The 25,361-nt window shown below is 60.5% G+C and overlaps 2 protein-coding genes across 6 annotated transcripts; one reads left to right on the top strand and one right to left on the bottom strand.

The window, feature by feature from the left end:
* Positions 1-328: 328 nt before the first annotated feature.
* Positions 329-4,324, bottom strand: MSLN (mesothelin). The gene is made up of 11 exons (XM_043455772.1): positions 4,286-4,324; positions 4,087-4,174; positions 3,547-3,590; positions 3,337-3,436; positions 2,555-2,733; positions 2,309-2,464; positions 1,615-1,757; positions 1,409-1,536; positions 1,000-1,094; positions 602-788; positions 329-526 (listed from the first exon to the last, which is right to left on the bottom strand). The coding sequence occupies exons 2-11, from the start codon at positions 4,169-4,171 to the stop codon at positions 432-434; spliced, it is 1,212 nt and encodes a 403-aa protein (XP_043311707.1). The 5' UTR covers positions 4,172-4,174; positions 4,286-4,324; the 3' UTR covers positions 329-431.
* A 14,408-nt stretch (positions 4,325-18,732) lies between these two features.
* CIAO3 (cytosolic iron-sulfur assembly component 3) lies at positions 18,733-25,346 on the top strand. 5 transcript variants are annotated; one of them, XM_043455541.1, is made up of 11 exons: positions 18,733-19,156; positions 20,028-20,123; positions 21,509-21,652; positions 21,876-22,008; positions 22,493-22,627; positions 22,867-22,985; positions 23,082-23,211; positions 23,322-23,394; positions 23,856-23,993; positions 24,343-24,500; positions 24,582-25,346. In XM_043455541.1, exons 1-11 carry the CDS (start codon positions 19,091-19,093, stop codon positions 24,818-24,820), a joined length of 1,431 nt encoding a protein of 476 aa, XP_043311476.1. In that variant the 5' UTR covers positions 18,733-19,090; the 3' UTR covers positions 24,821-25,346. The 5 variants fall into 5 exon arrangements, with proteins under 5 accessions (XP_043311476.1, XP_043311473.1, XP_043311475.1 ...); XM_043455540.1 differs by having other exon boundaries at positions 19,002-19,156; positions 21,473-21,652; positions 23,100-23,211; XM_043455539.1 differs by having other exon boundaries at positions 19,002-19,156; positions 21,473-21,652.
* The last annotated feature ends 15 nt before the right edge of the window (positions 25,347-25,361 follow it).

Below are 25,361 nucleotides of genomic sequence, written 5' to 3'. Positions count from 1 at the left end.
CTGACTGAATAAAGAACAAGCTGATCTTCCCGCCTGTGTCCCTTTGTTCTGGGCCTGAGGAGGGACAGAGCCCCTCTCAGCTGGGATCAGGACTCCAACCTGCCATCTCCTGGGGCAGTTGTGTCACCAGAAGCCACCTGGAGCATTGGCCTGGACTAGGGGGAGACCCCGCGTGGAAACAGCGCCAGGAAGGCCCTGAGGGCCTCCTGCCTGGAGCCCCTCCCCCTTCCAAGGGCCCGTGGGAGGGGCTGCAACCCAGGGGGCCCTGTGCAGGGGGCACAGCCATCAGGGCCCCCCCTTCAGTCCTCAGAACACCACGGGGCACCTCTTCAAGAGGGGGATGGGGTTCTTTTATTGAGCTCCAGAGCCCTCGGTGTCCAAGCCCGGCGGGGTCTCCACGCAGTGCCGGTCGCCAGGGCACAGCAGCAGGCTCAGCTCAGGACCGAAACCAGGAGCAGACTTGCGGTAACAGTGAGCACAGGTCCAGGCCCTCGTCCGAGGCGGTGGGGGCCTCCCGAGGAGGCGTCTGCACGGAGAAGAGGCGCCTCAGCCGCTGCCCCTCACTCTGCCCGACACCGCCCAGCCGGCCCCCCCAGCCCACCTCGGCCGTGGAGGTCCAGGACCAGGTAGCCGTTGGGGAAGCCGCCGACGAGCCCCAGCCCCAGCCTGTCCAGGTCCTCCTGCGACTGCCGGGAGATCCAGTCCCGCAGGGGCGCGTTCCCCGCCTCAGCCTTCAGGCCCACCAGGTTTGGGCCCAGAAGTTTCTGCACCTCGGCCACGGTTAGCGACTGCCAGAGCCCGCAGGCAGGGGTCAGAATCCGCCTGCCTTTTCCCAGAGGCTTCGGGCTTCTCCTGCACCCAAACCACCCTGACACCCCACCCACGGACCCCGCCTTAGCCTAGGTAGACCCTGGAAGGGGCTTTGATGGCCACCCCTCCCAAGACCCCGCCCCTATAGGCCCCGCCCACAGAAGGCCCCGCCTTTCTCCGCCTTCGTACCAGCACCGCCTCTGTTGGCAGTTTCTTGAAAGCAGCCACGTCTATACTGATGTTCTGCTGAGTAAAAACCCTCAGGTCTTCCGTGGAGGCCCCACCTGCCCTCGGGGGGAGGAGCCGCCAAGTGTGAGACCGTGCAGCAGCCCCCAGTCCCACCCTCTGACCACAGGCTACCGGAAGCCACTTCTTTTACCACGAGTCCCTTTTCCTAAGGAATTCCTGAGCCCCTGGTTTGCCTGGTGACCACCTGACCCTCTGGGTTGGAGGAGAGGTTGGAGGTGCCCAGGACTCACAGGGTCTCAGCCAACACACACTTGGAGGGACAGACTGTGAACACTGGTCACACCACCAGTGGGCTGCCCAAAGACGGGGAGCCTCAGGCATCATTCCCCCCACATCTTCCTGGGCTCACCCAGGAAGGGCTTGATCCTTTTGACATATTCAGACCCGCTGACGTTCTGGAAGGCCATGCGGGCCTTGTGGTAGAGGACAACCATCTGTGGGGGCCTACACGCGTCCAGGTCCTGGGGTGTGGTCATCCTGAGGAGGCAGCATGGGGCCGGGCAGTGAGCTCGGAGCACAGCACTCCCACCACCCCCGACAGACCCCAGGACTCACCAAAGCACGCTGAGCTGCACGGAGCCCAGCTGCTCGGGGCGGAGGAAGCACAGGTAGGCAGGGCGGAAGGTGGCCAGGGTGTCCAGGGCGGCCTTGTCCAGCTGGCCCCCTCCCCCTACATAGCGGGCAATCAGGGCAGCCACCTGTGGGAGGAGGCCACTCAGTGGCTTGGGGCAGGGAGAGGTATATCCCCCGGGCCTGTGCCACCTCACACCCTGTGCCACCCACAGGCCTGTGCCACCTCACGCCCTGTGCCACCCCCGGGCCTGTGCCACCTCATGCCCTGTGCCACCCCCGGGCCTGTGCCACCTCACACCCTGTGCCATCCCCGGGCCTGGACCACCTCACACCCTGTGCCACCCCCCGGCCTGTGCCACCCCCCGGCCTGTGCCACCTCATGCCCTGTGCCACCCCCGGGCCTGTGCCACCTCACACCCTGTGCCATCCCCGGGCCTGGACCACCTCACACCCTGTGCCACCCCCCGGCCTGTGCCACCCCCCGGCCTGTGCCACCCCAGGGCCTGGACTACCTCACGCCCTGTGCCACCCCTGGGCCTGTGCCATCTCACACCCTGTGCCACCCCTGGGCCTGGACTACCTCACACCCTGTGCCACCCCAGGCCTGTGCCATCTCACACTGGCCTGCACAGCCTCACACCCTATGTCTGCCCCTCCCCACCCCCACAGCTCTCACCTGAGCATCCACCCCGCGCCCTTGGCTGACTTTGAGCAGAGATTTCACGGTGTCCAGGGAAGTCACATTCCACTTGTGGATGTCCTCAGGGGTGACGTAAAGGAAGAAGTACCTCAGGTGCTCGATCAGGGACTGGGGGTACCCCTGCGGGTAGAACTTCCGGGGAAAGGGACCGTGAGGGCCGCCGCCACGGCTGGGGCAGCAGGGACGGCCGCACTGTGGCGGGCGGGCTGAGCCCTGAACTACCTCATCCAGTTTGCGCTTGAAAATGTGCAGCTGCTGGTAGGTGAAGGGAATCAGGTTCACTCGTCCCATCTGCGCGGCCAGCAGGGCCCCATCCACACAGGCCTCCAGCTCCCACTCCTCATAGAAGACGAGGTTCTCGTCCACCACCTGGGCCTCCTGGCCCAGGGGACAAGCCTTCTCTGCAGGGACAGCCAGGGGGTGGGGGTGTTGGGCTTCTCCCGTCACCCTCCTCCTCCTGCAGGGTCTCCCTGCGCTGAGACCCTGAGCAACACACGACTCTCTGGGCCTCAGTTTGAAAGGTGAAAGTCACTTAGATGTGTGCGACTCTTTGCAACCCCATGGACTGTACAGTCCATGGAATTCTCCAGGCCAGAACACTGGAGTGGGTAGCCTTTCCCTTTTTCAGGGAATCTCCCCAACCCAGGGATTGAACCCAGGTCTTCCACATCTCGGGTGGATTCTTTACCAGTTGAGCCACCAGGGAAACCCAAGAACACTGGAGCAGGTAGCCTATCCCTTCTCCAGCGGATCTTCCCGACCCAGGAATCAAACCAGGGTCTCCTGCGTTGCAGGTGGATTCTTTACCAACTGAGCTATCAGGGACGCCGGGGCCTCCATTTACCCATCAGCAAAATGGCGTGATTCTATTCACTCTCCCGTGTTATCATGACTGAAGGAGCTCAGTGGCCAGGAAGGGCCACAGGTACAGGTAGAGGAGACCTCACGGTGCCAGCCCCCAACCCCCGCCTCCTGACGCCGATGGGGCTGGGCCGCGTGCTCACTCTCTGTGCCCCGCCGGGCCCTCGGGAGGAGGACAGCCAGCTCAGGCTGCTGCCAGGACAGGTCCCGGGATGTGCGCTGCAACCTTGAGGTCAGGAGAGCCTGAGAACAGAGCAGGGCTGGGACTTAGCGGGGAGTGTCCTGGGTTCCAAGGAACACCACCCCCCAACAGGGCCAGAAAACCTTCCCCTGACTCCCCAGAGGGTCCTTACCAGTCCCACGTCTGCAGCCTGGGCCCTGGAAGGTAGAACCCAACCTGCAGGGGAGGGGACACCAGGCTTGAGGGGTGGCCAGGGGCTCCACCCTGGGAGGAAGGGGACCAAGGTGGTCCCTCCTGGCCAGCCCCTGGTGTCACGGCCCATGACACCCCAAGAAGGAGCACAGGCCTCTGCATCCTCCTCCTGGGGCCCCTGCTCAGGGCAGGCGGACGCCTGTGCTGTGGGTACCCTCGGTTTGGCCTGTGACCCCATCATAGCCCTGCAGGGCGCTGGGGTCCAGCAGGGCTGCCAGACACAGTCCCCTCTCGGGGCAGAGATGAGGCTAGCCACCTACCTGGGACTCGCACCTGCTGACATTCAGGAAACGGGTCTCCGGAATCAGGGGCCCCTAATGGGGTGGGAGGCCCTGCCCACAGTGGGGGAGCACCCGTAGAGCCGGCAGAGCCTTTCCTGAGGCCCCGGCCCCCTGAGGACCCCCGCAGCCCTTTGTGCTCTCTGCACTCCAGCATCCGGCCATCCACCCTCAGTGCTCACCAAGGCTGAGAAGCAGGAGCAGGAGGCTGCCGTAGGCGGGGGTCCCCCGGGACCCCAGGCTGGGTGGAGCAGTCTGCAAGGCCATGGTCTGTGGAGGACAGACGCTCTGATGTCCCTACCGCTTCCCCACCACTGTGTCCCCCCTGCGACCCTGCCCCAGGCCAGTGCTGAAGGGTCACTGGGGTCCGAGGGCTCTGACCTGCACAGGGCTCCAGGGCGTCTGTGCGGCCGCCCCTTGCAGCACCAGCCAGCCCCAGCCCCGCCCATCTGGGAGGCCGGGCCCCACCTTCGGGGTCAGGGTGAGTCAGCCCGGCCCCCAACCGTGAGGGCCCACTGCTGGCTGGCGCAGGCCTCTCCCTCCGCAGGGCAGGGCCGGGTGGGGCAGGAGTCTCCCCGTGAGGAGGCAGGGCTGCCGTTGGCTCTGGCCTACCTCTGTTCCCCACTCAACACAGGGGAGCTGAGTGACCCCCACCCCACCCCACAGCATGGTCATCTCCCCTGGGCTTTGTGCAAACCCAGGCCCTGCTGGGGCACCAGGCTGGCAGGGCCCACGGGGTTCCCTCTTGAGCTCCCCCTCAAAGCAGAGGCCTGGGCAGCGCCAAAGGGAGTTCCCCGCGGCCTAGGGGTCAGGACCCTGGGCTTTCACTGCTGTGGCCCAGCTTCAGTCCCTGGTCGGGGAACTGAGGTCACACGTGCCACGCATTGCAGCCAAAACACAACCGAGGGTGACAGCTCTTCCCGTCAGTCAGCCCCGCGGGTGGGAGCAGGCAGACATTCTGGGGAGACCCTCCTGTGCTCTCTGGAGTGGGGTTGGGGCCTGTGGACCAGTGTGGGCAGGAGGTGGGTGGGGAGTGGATCCCTGGAGAATATTGTCCCAGAATAGGTGGGGGTCAGCAGGAGACCAAACCACTGTCCACACGCATCTTCCAGGGAGGCCTGGAGGGGGGCCACCACGGCCAGGTGGAATGGAACGACCCCCTCCCCCAAACCTCCGCCCAGGTCTGTGTCAGGCCCACCCCGGCCCAGAAATGGGGGCACGCTTCTGTACTTCAGCACCCCTTCAGCAGGGCAACAAGCCCAGCCTGCAAGGAGTGTCCTGGGGAGTTGCAAAAGCCCAGGGGGGCCCCCACCCCCACCAGGCCCCCAGATCAGAAAATAGGCAGTTGAGTGGGGCCTTGTCCTGGGGTTGGGTGAGGCTGTACAGGAGCTCTGTGTCCCCCTGCTGTCTCCCCTGAGCCCCCAAACCCAGCCTCGGGTAACGAGGGACCCCGCACCCCAGGTAGGGGTGCCCTCAGAACCTTTCCCAGCCACTGCGGGCCCTGGGACCTGTAACCTCTGCACCCCGTACCCCCACGCAGGTTAGGTCGGGGCCACTGAGGCACCTCAGCTGTCCGGGTGGCAGCTCCCAGAGTGGTTCCAGTGTGATCACTGGGTCACGGCTGTTCGGGCCCCCCAGGCCACACGTACGAGTGCAACGAGGAGACAGGCCGCTCACCGCGCTCTCCCCCTTCACAAGGCCGCTCGACCGCTTCCCTTTCTGGTACCCAGGATGGTCCCCTCTCTGACCTTGAGTCCTTCAAGACCAGGGTCCACCTGGTTACCTGTCACTCACGAGCCACCTGCACACTCCCCGAGTGCCCACTGGATGTGGGCCTGCATAGACACTGCACTCGCTGGAGAAGGTGATTCAGGCCCTTGCCCAGGACCTGAGGGTGGGCCTGCCTGGCAGCACGTGGGGTCTGGGGTCTGAGCGGACCATTAGCTCATCAGAGTGGCGCACGAGATACCGGTGGCCGTGGCCTCGTCTGTGTCGGGCTGGCTCCAACGCCCAGACCAAGAGTCCTGAGCTCATGGCCTCCAGCAGGTAGGCAGCTGCAGGACGCTGGTGGAAGCTCTCTCCCTCTGCACCTGTCTCACCACCTGCAGACCCTCCCACCCCAGCCCAAGCTCGGCCCCCAAGGTCTGGCTCTCAGCTGGTGGAGAATGAAGTCAGACCACATTCCCTGCCAGCCCCACGCCACTCTAGTGAGAGAGGGAAGGGTCACAGAATACACATTTAGAGGCTTGGATACAGGGTCATTTCATCCGCCCCAAGCACAGAGACGCCTTGCGGCTTGCCCGAGGTCACACAGCATGTCAGGAGCAGCTGGGGCTAGGATGGAGTTGACCCTGCGGGCATTGACCTCTGAGATCAGAGGAGGTGGTCCCCACTGCTCCCCAGGTGCACTGGCAACAAGGGTGAAGCACCAGCGGGGGCAGGAGAGGGGGCTGCCCTGTCTCCCCCAGCCTCCCAGGTTGAGCCCAGTACCAGCCTCCGCCCAATCCCTGCTCCCACCAGAGCTGTTTGGCTGGAGGTGCCGACGGAAGTGTCCCACCGTCACCTCCCCCGCAGGCCCTCCCTCATGACCCCACCCCACGCAGATGAGGCCAAGCTCAGTCAAGAGCCTGGAGCCTGGGCTGGGTGCTGAAGACCCCAGTCACTTCCGTGGTGACTCTTGATGTTGGGGTGATCAGCCAGTTCTGAGCCTGTTTCCTCAACTGGGATGCAGACTCCTGGTCTGTCAAGGGAAACAAATGAGGGGCTGGCCAGCAGCTGGGAGGGGTAGGACTCAGGCTGCAGGAATGTGCGGGTGGAGACCTGGAGAGGTGTGGGGGGGAGGGGAGGGGCCTCTGCCTTTTCCTCTGTGGGCGGGCGTGGGAGCTCCAGGTTGGCTGACCATCACGTACCAGGCATGCGTGGGGAGTCAAAGCCTTGCCTCGTCAGGTCATATTCTCCCATTTCTCAGGTGGTAAAACTGAGGCTCAGTGCCGCAGAGATGCCACAATCACACAGTAAGGCCAGGGAGTGGCCCCCAGCTGGTGCTAAGTCAGCAGGTTCTGGGTGATTGCTGCCCAGCCAGGACATGACCCCCAGGAGTGAGCTCCAGGCTAGGGGTGGCCAGGGAGGGGGCCTTGGGAGCCCACCTGCCCATACACTGGCCATCTTCCAGAAGGGAGGTGGAAGACACCTTCCTGCTGCTGTGGCCCCAGGGGTGGACAACGTGCATCTTTGTGCTAGCCGGACACCAGTGTCTGCATCCTGACTTGGGCACTCATGGGCACTCGTGCAGATCCTGACTTGGCCCCGAAGCCTCCGTGTACACCCCTGGAGCCAGAGTCCCTGGCAGCTCCTTCGATCCCTGCCCCGCACCCTCGATACTTTGGTCAAGTCTGTCTGCAATACACACCTGCAAATGTTTCTGTTTGTTGATCTGTGTATGTATGGCTGCCCCGTCTCTGACCTCTCTCCATGGGCTGGGTTTTCTATTCCGTGCAGTCAAGCCAAATGCTAATTTATACAGAAATCAGGACGGCTGCCAGGTACACTGGGGAAGGAAATGGCAACCCACTCCAGTGTTCTTGTCTGGGAAATCCCATGGACACCAGGGACATGAACTAACTCACAGATAGTGTCTAAAAAAAAAAAAAGAAGTCATGTTCATAGATAACAACTGAAAAATTCAAACAGAATATTTAAAAACCAATTCCCAGGACTTCAGTGGGTTAAGACTGGGCGCTTCCACTGCAGGGGGGTTGGGTTCAATCCCTGGTTGGGGAACGAAGATTCTGCATGCTTCATGGCACAACCGAAAAACAATAAATTTATCTTTTAGATACACAACAATTCCGAGGGCTCTGGGGAGTGAAGGAAAGGAGGCAGATTTTGGATGGGAATCGATATTCATGGGAAAGTGTCAGGGAGTGTAGATTTCCCTTTGTGGGTGTAGCTTTGTGGGGTGGAGTGCTCAGACACCAGCCAAAATTCCCCATCTTTCTGGTTGAAGGAGCCAGAGAGCAGAGAGTAAGTGGTGAATGCTGAAAAGAAGACAGCAGAGGGAAGGACCCCAGATTCTGTGTATGAACCCCACCCAGCCCCTCACTGACCCCTGAACCACTGTGTGTGCGAGGCAGACAGCTGAAATGACCCACTGGCCAAAACTGACCTCTGCCCACCTTCCAAGTGGCAGAGGTCACAGTTCAAGCCTGACCAAGTTCATTCTCTGCCAAAACAGAGACAGCAACAGTCTTTGTAGAAATATAGCAGAATGCAGTGTCTACAAAAACAGTCACAACAGTCAGGGTAAAATCCAAAGCTGCTGGCACAGGAGAGCTGGGAGGCTGCGACCCGTCCTTCAGGGAGAAGAATCTGCTGGGGCCGCGGTAAGACAGTGTTAGGATTATCAGACAATGAGGTCATGGAAAAAATGGGTTCTCATGCATGCAGAGGTAGGAAAAAATGAAAATAGTCCTTAAAGAACCAAGTAGGAAATTTTAGAAATGAAAAATACAAAATCTGGAATTTAAAAATTCACTAGGTGGACTTAACAGGGTTAATCGCTTCCACTGGAGGGTTAGGTGGGGCCTCCGCAACTGCACAATTCCATGAATTTGGAGATGTGAGGAGGTTCCTCTGTGCCTACTTGCAAGAACTGCAGTTTGCGCCCAAAAGACCCAACAGTTGACCCAACAGCTGCAGCGCAGGTGGGAACTGACAGTTCACGTCCTACGTTAACTTTGATGTCACAGGAGGTGTGTGAGACTCGTTACTTTTCCTGTTAACATGATGGCCATGCAGGACATGCTTTGCGCGTAAGTTCTATTTTCCCTCCTAATTTTAGGTTGCCTTCGTTACAAGACACAATCAGGCCCAAAGCAAAAGCCGAATTCCAAAGCCATTCAGTGATAGATGATTCAGGTTAAAGGAATCACGCTGAATTGTACGCTTCAAATGGGTGGGTTAGATGGTGTGAGAATTCTTTCTCATGAAAGCTATTTTTAAAAGACAGACCAAGGGACTTCCCTGGTGGTCCAGTGGCTAAGACTCTTCTTTGCCGATGCCGGGGGGGGGGGGGCTCGGTTCCATCCCTGGCCAGGGAACTAGGGCCGCACGCAGCAACTAACACCTGGGGCAGGCAAACAAGAGGACAGGCCAAGGGGCTGGACCGGCTTCGCTGGGGCCCAGCGGCAAAGAGCTCGCCTGCCAGTGCAGGAGACACAGCTCTGATCCCTGGGTCGGGAAGGTCCCCTCAAGGTGGAAATGGCAACCCACTCCAGTATTGTTGCCTGGGAAGGCCCATGGACACAGAAGCCTGGAGGGCTTCAAAGAGGCAGACACAGCTGAGCGACTGAACAACAGTCAACAGACAGTTGACAAAAGAAGACTCGGGAATGGCCAACGGGCTTGTGAAAAGATGCCTGACTCACTGGGGAGGTGCAGTTCACACCCCCCACACACAAGACACACACCCGCCTGCCAGAACCAGGACCCATGAAGGGACCAACAAGGACAAGTGTGTTGCAGGCGTGGGGCAGTGGGACTCACACGCGCTGGTGGGAACACAGGGTGGTGCTGGCATTTCTGTCGGGCGTTTGGTTTGCTTGGCCGTGCGGTACAGCTTGTGGGGTTTCCCGACCAGGGACTGGACCTGGGTGCCCAGCAGTGGAAGCGCAGAGTCCTGACCCCTGGACCACTGGGGAATTCCCTCAACTAAGTTGTCTATTTAAGTCATCTCCCACTGTGAGCAACGGGACGGAAAATCAGTGTACAGGCCATCACTGGGCACGGGAAGGTGAGCTGACGGCCCTGCACGCTGCTCTGGTCTGTGTGTGCAGAGCCGTCGCCCCACTGGATGGTGGTCCGGGCTGTCCTGATCCATCCTCACAGGCAGGTGACAGCAGGCCCCCCCGAGGGCTGTGCCCTAGGGTGTGGCCGCCACCTCCCAAGGGAGATGGCGGGGAGGCGGCGCACTCAGGTCTCTCCTCCTCTCCGCGGGGCGACTTCAGGAATGCACTCAGCGTGTTCACCGCCACCCTGGGGCACCACAGTGGGTCAGGAACTTTCACTGGGAGCCGGGTCCTCCTCACCGGGGCGCCGCTCCACACAGGCCGCCCGAGCTGCAGCCAGGACCACCTCGCGGCCCACAAACCTGGGATCCAGCCACCGTCGCCGTTTTCCACCCGCTTTCCACTTCTTCAGAAGTTTCTTAAGAAGTTAGATATGCTCCTAACCACAGAACGTAACCATTCCACACCTAAGTAATCACTCCGGAGAAATAAGCCCAGATGTGCACACAAAGCCTCATACGTGATTATTCGTAGCAACTCTGTTTACAGTAGCCCTAGTCAGGGGTTGAGGGGGTACAAATTTCCATCAATAGACCAACAGGGAAATGAAATATGGTATTATTCCTATGATAACATACTAGTCAGAAATAATAAGGAACAAACTACTGGTACATGAAGAAACAGGATGAATTTCAGCATCATTATGCGAAGTATATACCGCATGGTTCCATTTCTATAAAAATGTTAAATTGCAAACTAATCTACCATGACAAAAGCACAGTGGTCATTGCCAGGGGCCAGGCAGCTTCACTAAAATGCAGGACTCCTGTTCATAGGAGTGGCGGCGAGGGATCTTCTGGGGCTGATGGGAATATTGTCTTGACTGGAATGCAGTTTCACAGGTGTGTGTAACCACCAAAGTTGTTTGGACTGCGCCCTTTTATTGGATGCCTTTATTGTGCATAAGTTATACCACAATATGATTGATTTAAAAGTCAGTAGCATAATATTTTAAATGGATAACCAACAAGGACCTATTGTGCAGCACAGGGAACTCTGCTCAAAGCTATGTGGCAGCCTGGATGGGAGGGGGGTTTGGGGGAGAACATGTGTACAGATGGCTGAGTGCCTTTTCTGTCCACCTGAAGCTATCATAACATTGTTAATCTGCTATACCCCAGTACAAAATAGAAAGGTCAAAAAAGAAAAAGAAAACAGGCAAATCAGGAAAAAAAATCAAGAGTATAACAGCTGCTGACAAGAATGGGGAGAAACTGTCACATCGGGCGTTGCAGGTGGGGATGTCAAGAGGAGCCGAAGCTGCAGAGGACAGTCTGGCAGGTTGTCAGGACTTGAGCGGGGGGCCACCACGTGACCCCGCAACTGAGATACACCCCAGGGCAGTGGTCCTCAACCTTTGTGGCCCCAGGGGCCAGTTTCCTGGAAGAGACTTTTTCCACGGACGGGGGACACAAAGTCTCTGGAAATCAACTTCAGTAGGTACATGGGACACCTACCTTTATATGGAAGAACCCAACCTGATAAAGGGCACCTGACATCAGTCTATAAATTCAATTCAACCCTAGTAAAATTCTAGGAGGACTTTTTTTCGGGAACTCAACAAACTCATTCAAAAAAATAAAGAGAATAAATGTGCATGGTGATAATAAAAAGAACGGGCAAGCTCCCAGATATTTTTTTTTTTTTAGTTTTAGTTTTTTTTTCATTTATTTTTACTAGTTGGAGGCTAATTACTTTACAATATTGAAGCTCCCAGATACTAAGACAAAGTCGGAGTGATTAAGATAGGAACAAAGGCTCAGACTAGAGACTTCAGGCAAAACACACCTGTGGCGGGGCTTCATGCCCGGAAGGCGGTTCCACAAAGCAGTGGAGGCGCAGGTCCGGGGGACCCGTGGTTTGGGCAACAGGACACCCTGGATGGAGAGAAGGGAAGCAAGACCCCTAGTTTACATCACATGCAGTCTGGATACTAAACACGGTCAAGACCTGTGCGTGGTGGAGGGAACTATATGGACAGAAAAAAGGCAGTGATTGAGGGAGGCGCCCAGACCCCACAGCAGGATCTACACTGCGCAGCGTGGGCAACCCGACTTCATCAGAGTCAAGGACCCCTCTCTACTCAGGAGACGGGCCAGCAGCTAACGGCAGCTGTCAGATGGAAAGAAGACATGTCCAACACCCAAAGCGCCTCAGCTCAGGAAGGAGACCACGCGGAGGACCGCACACCAACCAGGAAAGCTGGAGACCAACAGAAGCAGGGGCCAGGACACAAGCATGAATTCTCACAGGGGGCCGAGCGGCTGGTGGCTCGCGAAGCCAGAGCTGACCTTTGAAGGAACCGCAAAGAAAGTCGAATTCAAACAGGAGGTTTACAGAATTAGAAAGGTGGACAATAACAAGTGCTGAGACAGAACCAGCGATAGGTATTTTTTTTGTAATAAGCAAAAGTAAGTGACGCTCATTGAAGAGATGTAGAGGAGTGTGGAGAGGAGGCGCGGCTCTGCTCCTCGCAGGGCTTCCCTGGCTCGCAGCTGGCTTCGCGCTCAGCCGCCCTCGGGTGAGGTCCCCACTTGTCCCGCCAGCTGTTGCTCCCAGGCAGTCCTTGGCTCTTCCATTCTCTTTGGACAAACAAAGCAACTTTGAGGCTGTTTATTCTGCCCATTAAATTTGTTTTTCTTTTATTTTCACACGGCTATATCCATTCTCGTCAGGGCACCCCCAGCCACACCTGAGAATCTAGATAAACAGTCACTCCTGGCTTTGCTGGATCCCCCCTGGCCCATTTATCTCTGATCCGATAATCCCCATGAGGCGCAGGGCAGCCGGCCAGCTGCCGCGGGAGGACCCACATCCTCAGAGGGCAGGAGCCGTGCCCCAAGCTCAGGAGGCTGGCTCCTGCTCTGGCTTCTCAGTTTGTCCCCCAGTGTGGGCAAAATAGGGAAGGGGACTGGAATCTGCTGGCCTGGAGCTGGGGGCTGACCTGTCAAGGGGCCTCTGCGCCTGGTCATCTCCTCCAGGAAGCCTCAGCCACCCTGCTGGCCGTATGCCTGAGTGCGCTGGTCTAGCCTTCTTCCCAGGCGAGCTGGAGCCGTGAGTGGCTCTCCTGGGCTGGGGGTATGGGACAGCCACTCGCCCAGCTGCCCAGTGCTGCCCGGCCACCTCCCACTGGGCCTCTGCCGCCACCTGGGCCCAGCCTCCCGGGGCAGTGCCGCCAGGACGTCCCGCTCTATGGCCAGGCTCGCCTGTGGCTGCGGATGGCGCCGTCTGGTCTAGATCCTGGGGCCCTTCCTGCGATGACTTCAGCAGATAGAGGCACAGGCGGGCATGGGCGGCCTGGTGCTGGGGGTGGGGGTGGGGGGGAAAGTGGCAGGAGGCTGGGTGTGACCCCGTCCACATGCCCTGACCCCAGAGTGAGGAGCTGCTCCTGGGTCTCCAGTGCCAGTGCTCCCAGCATCTGCCGAAACTCCCTGCCCTGCCACCTTAACTCTCTGACCCCCAACCCCACCAGAGTCTGGGGTCCTGGGGTGGTCACTGGGGACAGCGGATGGGCAGGGTTTGGGAGCAGCCCTGGCTAGAGTCAGAGGTCAGGCTCGGACCCCGAAGGGCCCGTCCTAGGGCAGGCTCGGGGCCCTTCTCCCCGCAGATATCTCAATCCCAGTGTGGGCAGAGAGGGGCCCCGCGCACCTTCACATGCACACGCATCTGTACCCCAGAGTCTGTGCAAACTCCCAGCTGTGGATGGAAAGGAAACCACCTGTCTCCAGCTCAGCACCTGCTTGGAAGGAAACTGAGGCTGGGTTGTTGGGGGAGCGGTCAGGGTGAGAAACAGGAGAGGCAGGGGGAAGGCAACTTGAGCAGACAGGCAGGGGGCCCGGTGTCAGGGTGGGGTCAGGTGTCAGGGTGGGATAAGGCCAGGCTGAAGGGCAGTGCCCACCCCGGCCTGCAGCCTGGGCACACTTGTGCTGGCCCAGCTGGCCACCAGCCCCGGGGCCTAAGGCGCCATCATTACCCGGAAGCTGGACAAGGACCAGGCCTTGGACCAGCTCTTCCTGGAACTCTGCGGGTGGGTCTCGGGACTGGCCCCTGGTCTTGGCACGGCGGGTGTCCTGGGCACCCAGGGGTGGCACGCCCAGCCCCTCCCACTCTGCCCTCAGGCTGGGGCTCGTCCCACACCAGGCAGGCGGGGGGTGGAGGGGTGGATGGATGGAAGTCAGGAGGGTCAGGCCGGCAGGAGGGGTCAGGCTGGCAGCGGGGCACAGGGATGATGCCCCTGAGGCTCACCTGGTGCTCCTGGCTGCCAGCACACCAGAGGGGGACATGCTTGTGAACCTTGGTCCTGGGCAGTCTGGGTGGGCAACCCAGCTCATCTCTGACTGTCATGTTCTTGGGGCCAGGCTGGTGGAGCCAGCCTATGGACCCCCCACACCCCCGCCCAGAGTCCTGCTGGGAGGGCCAAGGGGAGGGGTGCCGGGGGGACAAGGGGGATGCCGGGGGGCTGGAGGCCCGACGACAGGGACCAAGGGGGCCACTGGTCCCACGACACTTGCAGGGGCTGCCTCTCCAGAAACCAAGCCCCCAAGACCTGCGGTTGAGCCTGCGGCTCTGCAGGCTGTGGGCACTTCAGGGAGTGCAGCCTGGGTGGAGACCCCCACCCCACCCAGAAGCCTCGCAGCCCTACTGCCAGGCACACACTACCTCGGAGGCTCCAGGTGCCCCCCCGATGACCTGTGGGCTGAATACAAAGTGTGGGTGCAGGGGCACCAAAGAGTGGGCTGGCCTTGACACTCTAACAAGGCAGCCAGGGCAGCAGCACCACCAACCAGCTGCAAACCCGCCCTCAGTGCAGGCCGAGACAACGGTCTAGCGGACGCCCTGGAGGGTCCGACCCCCTCAGACCAGCTGTGTGACCAGCGCTCGCCCTCAGCGAGCACAGACCAGGTGCCTGGCCACCATCCTTTGCAGGCCCGCAGCCCCGATGCTCCACGACAGAGGTGGGCCCCGTGCCCAGTGCCCCGCAGCCAGTGGGGGGGCTCCCCCCTCAGCCGCCCGCGCGTGGATGGTGTGCGGGCCCTCCCGAGGTCTGGAGTGTCACCGCCGCACAGCGAGGGCCCCTCTGGGACCAACTCTTTCTGCTGCTTCCTGCAGGCCCCCGGCTGCCGGGCTCTCCTGGAGCCGTCTCCTCTCCAGCCCTGGCCCTGCCTACAGAGTGGGTCACACAGGCCCCTCATTAGGCGCTAATTGCTGCAGGCGCCGGGCCCCCCAGGGCCGTTGCTGGGATCACACCTGTTGACAAGCTGGGTCGGCCCCGGCGGGAAGGCGCATGGCCTTGATGATGCCGCTAATGATGTACTCTTGGCCCACAGTGATTCCCTTCCACTAATAAAGCCCCGTGCAGCCTGGGGCTGCAGGTCTCGCCTCGCAGAGCCGGGGGGGGCTTGGATGGGGACGCCTCAGGCCACGTTCCCTACGAAGTTCGACTCCTCTCTGGGGTTCTAGACTGAGAGGCACAGGGACCCCCCCCCCCACGTGGGCCCCCCACACCCGGCGCTCAGAGCCTAGAGCCACTCGGAGGGCAGTGGGAGGGTCTACAGGGACCCACCTGGAGGCCCCGCCCCCACGCCCACCGAGTCAGGGCTGGGGGAGCAGTTGGGACCAACAGAGACCAAGCTGACCTGCCCAGAGCCCCCGGGGGTGAAGCCCCTCACCTTGTAAGAGACCCTAGCGGGGCGCCATACTAACAAGCAGCACAGTCCCCGGACTATGAAAAGGAAGAGGAGGGCTTGGAAGGCAAGAACCCCGTGGCTGGGTACGAGGCTGGCCTGGCACCTGGGCGGTTGCCTGGGGCAAGCCCCTGGGACACCAGGCCCTGAAGCCACGTGGGCAAGGCCTGCAGCCCCGTGGTCTCCCCATTCCTCTCATCTGGTGGCTCCCGGCCCCCAAGCTTAATATGGAGCACCTTTCGGCAGGTGGCCCTGCCGAGTTGAGGCAGCAGCAGGAAGCCCCTACCCTGGCCCGAGTCACCCCCCCCCAGTCCAACCCCCACGGGGGCATCTGGGTGGGTCCCGTGGACCACAGAGACCTTGACTGTAAGGGCTGCACCCTTGAGGCATATCCCTGCCCCTACACCGCGGCCACATGGAACCCCACTTCTGTCCAGCTTCTTGGGGGGCGTTGACCCACAACACCATAACATAGAGAACATGTTTCAAAATCACATGTTTAGAAAAACTTTTAATTTATTTTGGGAAAGACAAACTACCTTTTACTTGTCCCCACCAGGGTCATTTTATTTTCACTGCACACAGACTGTCTGCCTGGAGAAGACAGGTGCTGGCCCAGCCCAGGGCGGCAGTCCTCGGTGCCAGGGCCTGTGTCCCCTCTGCCTGCCTGTGTCCCCTGCGTGTCTGCCGGCCCCTAGAGGAGGGGGCTACAGCCAGGAGAGCCACACCCCATCATGCGGCCCTCTGCTGAACCCCCTGATTCTCATGAAAACATGTACACATGGCCTGTGGTGGACTGAATGGTGCTTTCCAGCAGAACCTGTGGACAGGGCCTTATTTGGAAAAAGAGCCTTTGCAGACATAATTAAGTCAAGGCTCTCGAGAGGAGCTCATCCTGGATTAGGGCCCTGAACCCAGGGATCCTTACAGGATCAGAGAAGGGGGGAGACACAGGAGCCATGTGACAATGGGGACAGAGGCTGGAGAGACGCAGCCCATGCCCAGGGAGGCCTGGAGCCCCAGAGGCTGGAGGAGGTGGGACGGGTCCCCCTGGAGCCGTTAGGGGGACCCAGGCCTGCCAACACATTGATTTCAAACTTCGGGCCCCCAGACCACAAGAGAAAATTCTTCTGTGGTTTTAAGCCTCCCAGCTGTGGTTTTGTCCCCGCAGCCGCACAGTTCTGACTCTTCACAGGGTGAGACTGAGTCCACGGGCAGGAGGGCTCAGTAGATCCACATGCCTTGGTAGAAACCCCACCTGCTCCTGTCCAACCACCAGACGCTCGATGGTCAGTTTTGGACAAAGCAGGCCCTGTGGGCATGGCCAGAGCAGAGGACGAGCTCTGCACCCGCTCGGGTTCAGGGACAGGGGTGCCCACATGGCCAGAGCGTCAGAGAAGGTGCTCAGACCTACCAGCCCGGCCTCAAGAGCCTCAGCCCCTCCCTGTGTCCTCATCTGGCCCTCGCGGTCCCCCACGTGTGTAAACACTGGCATTGCACATGGGAAGCGCAAGGTGAACACTCGATAATGATGATGATGAAATAATTTGCAAAACGTGAGAGCACACACACCGGAGGCGAGGTGTATTGTTGGCACAAGAGCCTAGGGGCTCTAGGGACATGGCTGTGAGTTAATAAAAATACCCTGAGGGGCTGAAAAGTCCCCGCTCTTGGCTCTACTCAGAGCAGGCAGGAGGAAGACTCACGCTTATCGTTGTGTATGTGTGTGTCAGAGAGAGAGAGGTCAGAAACCCCTGTTCAGCCTTTTTAACCAGAAGCTGGCCCTGGCAGTCCCCCAGGCCCTCCTACAGGGGCAGACCTGCTTACTGCATGGGCCTCTGGGGGCCTCTTGGGGCAGCCAGCTTGAGCGGCAGCCTCCAGCTCCATTTTTTAAAATAGTTTTCAAGACATATAAATACACATACCACACAATTCACCCTTTTGTAGTGTGTGATTCAATGGTTTTTAACATAATACATTATTAATTTTAAAATTGTGTTGAAACATATGTAACAGGTCTTCCCTGGTAGCTTAGCAGCAAGGAATCCACTTGCCAGTGTGTGAGACGTGGGTTTGATCCCTGGGTTGGGAAGATTCCCTGGAGTAAAAAATGGCAACCCACTTCAGAAATCTTGCCTGGAAAATTCCATAGACAGAGGAGCCCATCTGTGGGCTACAGTGGGGTTACAGGTGGGCTACAGTCTGTGGGGTCTCAAAGAATCAGATACGACTGAGCACGCACACAATAGTGAGACTGTCAAGATTTCAGGCACTGTACCCCAGACCTTTGTCAGATATTGCCAGGACATGGAGGGGATGCCGGGGCCTGGAAGCCCACCGTTCAGCTCCTTGAGAAAGCCCCTCTTGATGGTGAGAAGGAACTCCCGTCCTGGCAGCCACAAGGAACAGCTGCAGGGGCTGGAGGAGGTCACGCCAGCCTGTGGGCCTCAGGCCCCTGGACTCCACACTTAATCCACAGGCAGGAGAGGAGTCAGCAGGTAGAGCCCATATCAGGACAAGAACACCAAGAAGAGCTGAGGCCACGATGGGCCCCCAAAACGTGAGATCATGCCCAGGGGATAGTCTGGGGCTGACCCTGCCAGGGCACCTTCAGGGCTGGGCCCAAGTGGGGCCCGAGGATGTGCCAGACTCGACCACTGGAGTTTTCTGGAAAGCCCCCATAAGAAGTGGTCATTAAATGTATATGACGGGGACGTCCCTGGTGGTCCAGTGGTTGAGAATCCCCCTTCCCATGCAGCGGACATAACTTCGATCCCTGGTAGGGGACTAACATTCCACATGCCACGGGGCAGCTAACCCCAAGCCGCAACTAGCGCCCCTGCGCTCCAGAGCCGGGGCTCTGCAAAAAGGGACGCTCCGAGCGCCGGAAAGGAGACCCAGTGCAGGCAAAATAAAAATAATAATAAAGACTTTTTAAAAAATGTATATGACCGCTCAAAAATTGAATCCAGCCAGCAGCGTTCTCTCCACGTTGCACAGAGAAATGGGCTTTTCTCAGGCTGGTCTCCGGAATAACCGGGGGCGGGCTTGCCAACTCAGGGGACGCGGGTTCGATCCCCGGGTCGGGAAGATCCCATGGAGGAGGAACTGGCAACTCACTCCAGTGTTCTTGCCTGGGAAACCCCATGGACAGAGCAGCCATGGGGTCGCAAAGGCGTCGGACACTACCACGTAATTGAGCATACACCCTCCCAGAGCCGCGGGGCCCTGCACCGGCCGGCCGCCTTGTGGGGGGGGCGGGGGGGCGGGGGGGGCCGCTCCGCACCGTTGTTCCCATCCCCCTCTCACTCCAACCGGAGCTGGCCGCCTCTGCAAGCCCGGCGTCCTTCCAGGCTCTTGGGCGGGTCCAGAACCAAGAAGAGCGCCTCCGCGGCTTCTCCCCGGGGCGGAGACGCGGGCGGGGGGAAGCGAGCCCGGCGCCCGGAGGGAGGCACGGCCCCTTCCCGGCGGCCCTCTACGGCGCGGGATGCGGGGGTCCGGCCCGCCAGCAGGGGGCGCGCGCCCCCGGGAACCCGGCCGCGGGGCCAGCCGCGCATGCGCCACGCGGCGCTTTCCGGCAGTGTGGCGGAACTGCCTCGCCGTTTCGCGGCGTCTAGCGACGTCGTCCGCGCCGGGGCCGGCGGCAGTGTGGCGCCATGGCGTCGCCCTTCAGCGGGGCCCTGCAGCTGACGGACTTGGACGACTTCATCGCGCCGTCTCAGGTGGGCGGGCTGGGCCGCTGCTTCGCACGAGGAGTCCTCTCCGCCGCGGTCTCCCCCGCCACCCCGAGAGAGGGGCTCGGGATCAGGGGGCCTGCCGCGTCGCACAGCCCGCGGTTTCCGAGTCCCCTTTCCGGGCGGCCACGACAGCCAGAGTGACCCAGCTCGGGGCCGGGAGGCCCCGCCGAGCTTCCCTGGCCGGCTCTTCACCCCGCCGCGAGAACAAGGGGGGCGTTCCGCTGCGGTCAGCGCGGTGGTCGGCGTAGGTGTCGCCCCCGGGGGAGGAGGCAGAGCGCGTCCCCAAGGGGACAGGCCAGCCGCACGTGAGGGCCGGCCGCCTCCTCAGCTGCCCCGCTTATCGGTTGCCGGCAGCTGCGCGGGACCAGGGCTCGGCCGAGGCGTGCCGGGTGGAGCGCGAGGGGCCGGCCGGGCGCCCAGGCGCGAAGGGCGGGACGGACCTCCTGCGGAGGCTTTCCGAGGCTGCTCGCTGGGAACGCGAGGGCCAGCGAACTTCCTCTCGGGTGGAGAGGAATTGGGAAGAAAGGAACCTTCTTCCAGGAACTGGGCGGAGCAGAGCTTTTCTGCCGACCCTCGGCCTCCAATGAAACACTGGCTCTCCGTGCGGTGTCCCACCCGCCGTTTACTGGCGGTGTCCGCGGACAGGTTAAGGTGGCCACACCGCCTGCACCTGCATCAGGTCAGCGACCTCGATGCGGGCAGTGTCTGAACGCGCGCGAGTAGGGTAAGCAGCCACAGCGCCAAGACCGCTTCTGCGGCGGGAAGGCCGGAATCAGGGCAGAGTTTTCGTCCCAGGCGGTGTTGTGGCCCCTCCGCCCCCGTGCGCTCAGGCGCCCTTCCGGTCTCTTATGGGTAGGACTGCATCAAGCCCATGAAGGTGGATAAGAGGTCGGGTAGCGGCGTGGCCAAGATCCACATCGAAGATGACGGGAGTTACTTCCAAGTCAGTCAGGTAAGTTCCAGCCCAGCTGACCTGTCCAGTGACAGGTGCAGTGACCATGGCATTTTCCACGTGTCACCAGCCCTTTCTCAGGTGTGCACTGCAGAGGGCTCTTTGCAGAGGTGGCAGTTCCGGCATCCCTCTGTCTCTTGAGTTCTAACTGTGTAAGATTTTCTAGTCCAGACACTTGTTCATAGTGAAACCTACTCCTGTATAATTGAGCAATGCCAAGACTGTAGTCCCACGGCGTTAAAGTTGACACCCTGACTGTCTGCCATTTGGATTCTCGAGGACACCCATGCTGTCCCGAGGACTGCAGGCACCACCAGGCGTACCAGTCTAGAGATCCCTCCCAGCAGGCGAGGCGTCACAGGATGGCTTGTGGTGGGGCCAGACAGCAGGAGCCAGCGATCCCAGGGAAGGAGTCACTGTTTAATCAGCCCTGGAAGGCGATCTGGCAGCCCAGCTGGGGTCCCGCCCCAGCCCAGCAAGCACGGCAGGCGGGGTTCTTCATGGGGCCGGGGACCCTGCTCCAGGGCAGCAGGGGTTGACCTGGAGGGAAGGCCGAAACACATCAGTCCCCGCTGGCCTTGAGGCCGGCCCGGCCGGGAAAGTGCCCTGAGCTCAGACTGCGGCTGCAGTGCAACATGAGCCTCGTGAGTGGGCTGGGGGGGGTCCCGGCTCGTCAGCCCTCCGTCACACTTTGGGCCCCTGAAGCTTTCCCGGCCCTGGCTGAGACCACTCCTGTGTGTGCAGAGGAAGTGAGGGCTCTGCTGGGACCATTTGAGGCTCAGAGCTGCCCAGCCATCGGCCTGGAGGCCAGTGTAAATGCCCAGTTCTCAACTGTCTGGCTGAGTCTGATGTCATAACTGCCCCTTGCATGCCTTGCCCACTCTTCTCTGTGCAGGTGTTGAGGGGCACAAGCTTCTACCATCTCCTCCTCCCTGTTCTTCTGTCCTTTCTTCCTTCATCTTCGACATTACCTTTCTCTTCCTTCTCCTTTCAGAGCCTGGCCTTGAGCAATTTTCCTGTCCCTAGAGCACTTTCCTGTCCCTGTAGGCAGTCTGGGGACCAGTGACGAGTCGGCTGCATCTTTGCACATTTAAGGTTCATGTCCCACCTCTGGCGGGCAGCAAGGCTCTTTAATACAATATGCCAGCCAAGTTTGTACCAGAGTTAGAATTTGGTGCCTCTAGGAAAGTTTAGAACATGTATATGTATTTCTGTACTAAATATTTAATTTCTAAAAACTTACGGCACATAAAGCCAGCCAACTACTACATTGCTTGTCAGGGCTGTGAGCCAGAGAATGAAGCTCTCCCATGGTCCCATCATCCTGAGAGCACTGTGTCTTCGTGCAGAGGGGCCCTTGGGGTACCGGGTTCTCATGCTTCCAGGATGGAGGGATGAAGAAGCTGGAGAAGGCCAAGATCTCACTGGACGACTGCCTGGCATGCAGTGGCTGCGTCACCTCAGCAGAGACTGTGCTCATCACTCAGCAGAGCCACGAGGAGCTGCGGAAGGTTCTAGGTGCCAATAAGGTGAGCGGTGGGCTGTCTTCAGATGCCACACTCACCCAGTGTCCCTCACTGGTATTGTCGGGGCAGCTCATCTCCTGGTGGTACTTGTCCTGTGTCTCCTGGGGACTCCTGGCATTGAAGTGTTAACCCTAAACTTCAAGTTCTGTGTGTTTGCAAAATTGACGCCCTGATGGGGTCAGGCTGTAAACCACACAGAGTGAGCCGTGGGTCCCGTGCTTTGCAGACGGCAGCACCTGATCAACAGAAGCTGGTTGTCATCTCAGTCTCGCCCCAGTCCAGAGCGTCACTGGCTGTGAGGTTTCAGCTGAATCCTACGGACACCGCCAGGAAATTAACAGCATTCTTTAAAAAAATAGGTAGGTGCTGAACCTTGGCGACCTCCTGTGTAGACACGGGGCTGAGGTGACACCCGGCTATCACTGGACTTAGTGTATCAGAAGCTCTGGTGGAGGTTGACTTAGCTTGAAGTTCTGTTGTGATGATTGAGAGCAGGCCTTTTAATAAAAAAAAACCCTGAATTAAGATGCTGCACATCCCCGAGCCTGAAGTTCACCCACTGTTTACTTTGTTTTTAAATTATCACCACCAGGGCACGGTTGTCAGGCCTGAGTTGGGCCCCTGGTGGGCGCCTGCATGCCGGGGGCAGGGCTGGGAGGGCGTGGGGGCCCAGTGCAGGCCCAGTGCAGGCGGCTGTGCTGGCGTGTGCAGGGTGCGGCCTGGTGCTTGCAGGCGCAAGCTCAGAGGCAGGGCGCCGGGCGTCCACCACCGGTGCATCCCGTGATGCCCGCCCACCCCGGGCGCAGCTGTCCTTCCGGGGCTGAGGTGGGTGCTCCCTCACAGGTGCACACTACGTGTTTGACACCGCCTTCTCGAGGAACTTCAGCCTCCTTGAGAGCCAGCGGGAGTTCGTGCAGCGGTTCCGAGGACAGGCCGACCCCAAGCAGGCCCTGCCCGTGCTGACTTCCGCCTGCCCAGGTGTGTGCCTGTGGCCAGTAGCTGGACATGGTGAGGGGGGTGGGGGCTCTTCGGCAGGAGCCGCCTGAGGGTCACCTGGAGCCACTTCAGTTCCTAAGGGGTGATCACAGGGATGCTAGAGACACGTGTTGGCAAGAGCAGAGCAGGGGGCTCCTTCGTGGGACCCTAACCCCTTGCATGAGTCGGGCCACACCCGGAAGTCACCTCACTGCCCCGCTCTCGCCCTGAGTCGGCCTCAGGCTGGATCTGCTACGCCGAGAAGACCCACGGGAGCACCGTCCTCCCCCACATCAGCACGGCGAGGTCCCCACAGCAGGTCATGGGCTCCCTGGTCAAGGACTTCTTCGCCCAGCAGCAGGTAACGGGGACCCAGGGCGAGCCCCGCTGTGGCGCCCCCCCACACTGTCCCCCATCAGCCCTGCGCCGCTGCCTCACTGCCACGCCCTGCACACAGCGTCTGACCCCTGACAAGGTCTACCATGCAACAGTAATGCCCTGCTATGACAAAAAGCTGGAAGCCTCCAGACCCGACTTCTTCAGCCAGGAGCACCAGACACGCGACGTGGACTGTGTCATCACCACAGGTGCGGGGCCCCGGGCCAGCCGGCGCTGTGACCGGGAGCCATGCATCTTTAATGGTCTCTGTTACTCTTGAGACTCAAATGAAGTGCGTCTGTGCTGTGGTCTCCTACAGGCGAAGTCTTCAAGCTGCTGGAAGAAGAAGGGGTCTCGCTGTCAGAGCTGGAGCCAGCTCCTCTGGACAGTCTGTACGTCACCGCCAGCCATGTCGGAGGGGCTGTAAGCTCACCCGTACTGGGTGCTCTCCACCAGGGGGTCCCCAGGGTCTGGGCGGGTGGCAGGAGGGGCCGTGGCCCTCGACACAGGCACTGGCCTCCTCCCTCTTCTCTGGCCTGGCCTCCCTCGGCCCCTTGTGCATCTCGGTGTCCAAGATGCTTGAGTTCCCAAGGCGGCCTGTGGACAACTGGCTGATGGTCATCAGAGCTGACCCTGACTTCACACAGGTCTGAGCTCCCAGGACAGGTGATACGACGGAGGGGACAGTCCTTTGCCGCACAAGCCTCCTCCCGACACACCCTCGAAGCCTTGGGCTCTATGACTCATCTTCCACTTAGAAAGCAAAAGCTCTCAAACCTGAGAGACAGAGCTCGCTCAGAGGCCTCGGTGGGCAGCGGCCCCAGCACCACCTGAGGCCCAGCCTCTTCCCCAGGTGCAGCAGTGCCTCTGCCCAGGAGCCCACCAGCCACCGGGGCGGGGGCTCAGGGGGCTACCTGGAGCACGTGTTCCGGCATGCAGCCCAGGAGCTCTTCGGGATCCATGTCACTGAGGTCACCTACAGACCCCTGAGGTCAGTGGGGAGGGCCAGAGCCGGGCCCTGCGCTCTGGCTCAGGTGACAGGGCCAGCGCTCCCAAGCCCTGGTTCTCCTCATGGTAGAGCTCGGCGTCCCCTACCCACAGCACCGGGGCGGGGCGGAGCTCCTGGCACAGTGTGTCCTGATGTGGGCCCCCCATGCCAGGGAGGGTGGGCTGGGGCTCGTCTGACCTTGGGAAGGTGGGGTTCCCATTCTACAGACCAGGAAGCTGAGGCTAGGGCCACCTGCCCCACTGGTGGGAAGGCGCTTCCTCCCCTCCCCCATCACCGCCCCACCGGGAGTGAGCCTGGCATGCAGTGTGGACAGCCAGGTGTGTGCTCTCAGGAACAAGGACCTCCAGGAGGTGATTCTGGAGAGGGATGGCCAAGTCCTGCTGCACTTCGCCGCAGCCTACGGCTTCCGCAACATCCAGAACCTGGTGCAGAAGCTCAAGCGTGGGCGCTGCCCATACCACTTCGTGGAGGTCATGGCCTGCCCGGCAGGTAGCTATGGACAGGGGGCCCCTGGGACCATGCGTGCTGGCTGGCACCCTCCTTGACCACGCTTGCCCCGCTCTGCCACAGGGTGCCTCAATGGGGGGGGACAGCTCAAGGTCCCTGACATGCCGGGCAAGGAGCTCCTGCAGCAGGTGGAGAGGCTGTATGGCCTGGTGAGGACCGAGGCACCGGAGGACGCGCCCGGGGTCCAGGAGCTGTACGAGCACTGGCTGCAGGGCGCAGGCTCGGAGCGGGCCGGCCGCCTGCTGCACACCAGCTACCGTGCGGTGGAGAAGGCTGGCTCTGGACTCAGCATCAGATGGTAGAGGCTTCACGGGTCCAGCCGGTCCACTGCTGCCAACACCAGGACTCCGGGGAAGGTGGGGGGTCTCCAGCAGGGCAGTTGCCCGAGACCCCAAGGGGCACCCCAAAATGCTGCAGGGACACTGGGACCCTCACAGCAGTGAGACTCGGAATCACTCTCACCTGGACTCCTCTCGCGGGGCCGGAGGCTCTACCAGCCACTGGCCCTCTCCATGGTCCTGAGCCCTGAGAGGCCTGGGCTCCCCCTGGGTGTGGGGTCTCAGCTTGTCCCGTGGGAGGGCTCCTCACCCTCCATCTCTAGAGTCCCCCAAAACTGCTATAGGGCGGTGGTGACAGACTGGACCTGCCTGGCTGGTGAGGTCACAGCAGAGCCTGGGGGGTCTGCCGCACTAGGCAGCCGAGGACACTGGACACAGGCAGCCGGCCCGTGACCCCCCCTGGGATGGGCTACCCCTCCACCGAGACCAGGTGTCTGCCAGAGCTGCGTCCCTGAGAAGCTCGCCTCTAGTAAAAACAGCTTCTTTTCAAGAGTGTCTGTCTGCA

The sequence above is a fragment of the Cervus canadensis genome, chromosome 32 (genome assembly GCF_019320065.1).
Source record: "Cervus canadensis isolate Bull #8, Minnesota chromosome 32, ASM1932006v1, whole genome shotgun sequence".
Taxonomy (NCBI): Eukaryota; Metazoa; Chordata; class Mammalia; order Artiodactyla; family Cervidae; genus Cervus; species Cervus canadensis.
This window is presented reverse-complemented; position numbering and strand designations above follow the sequence as displayed.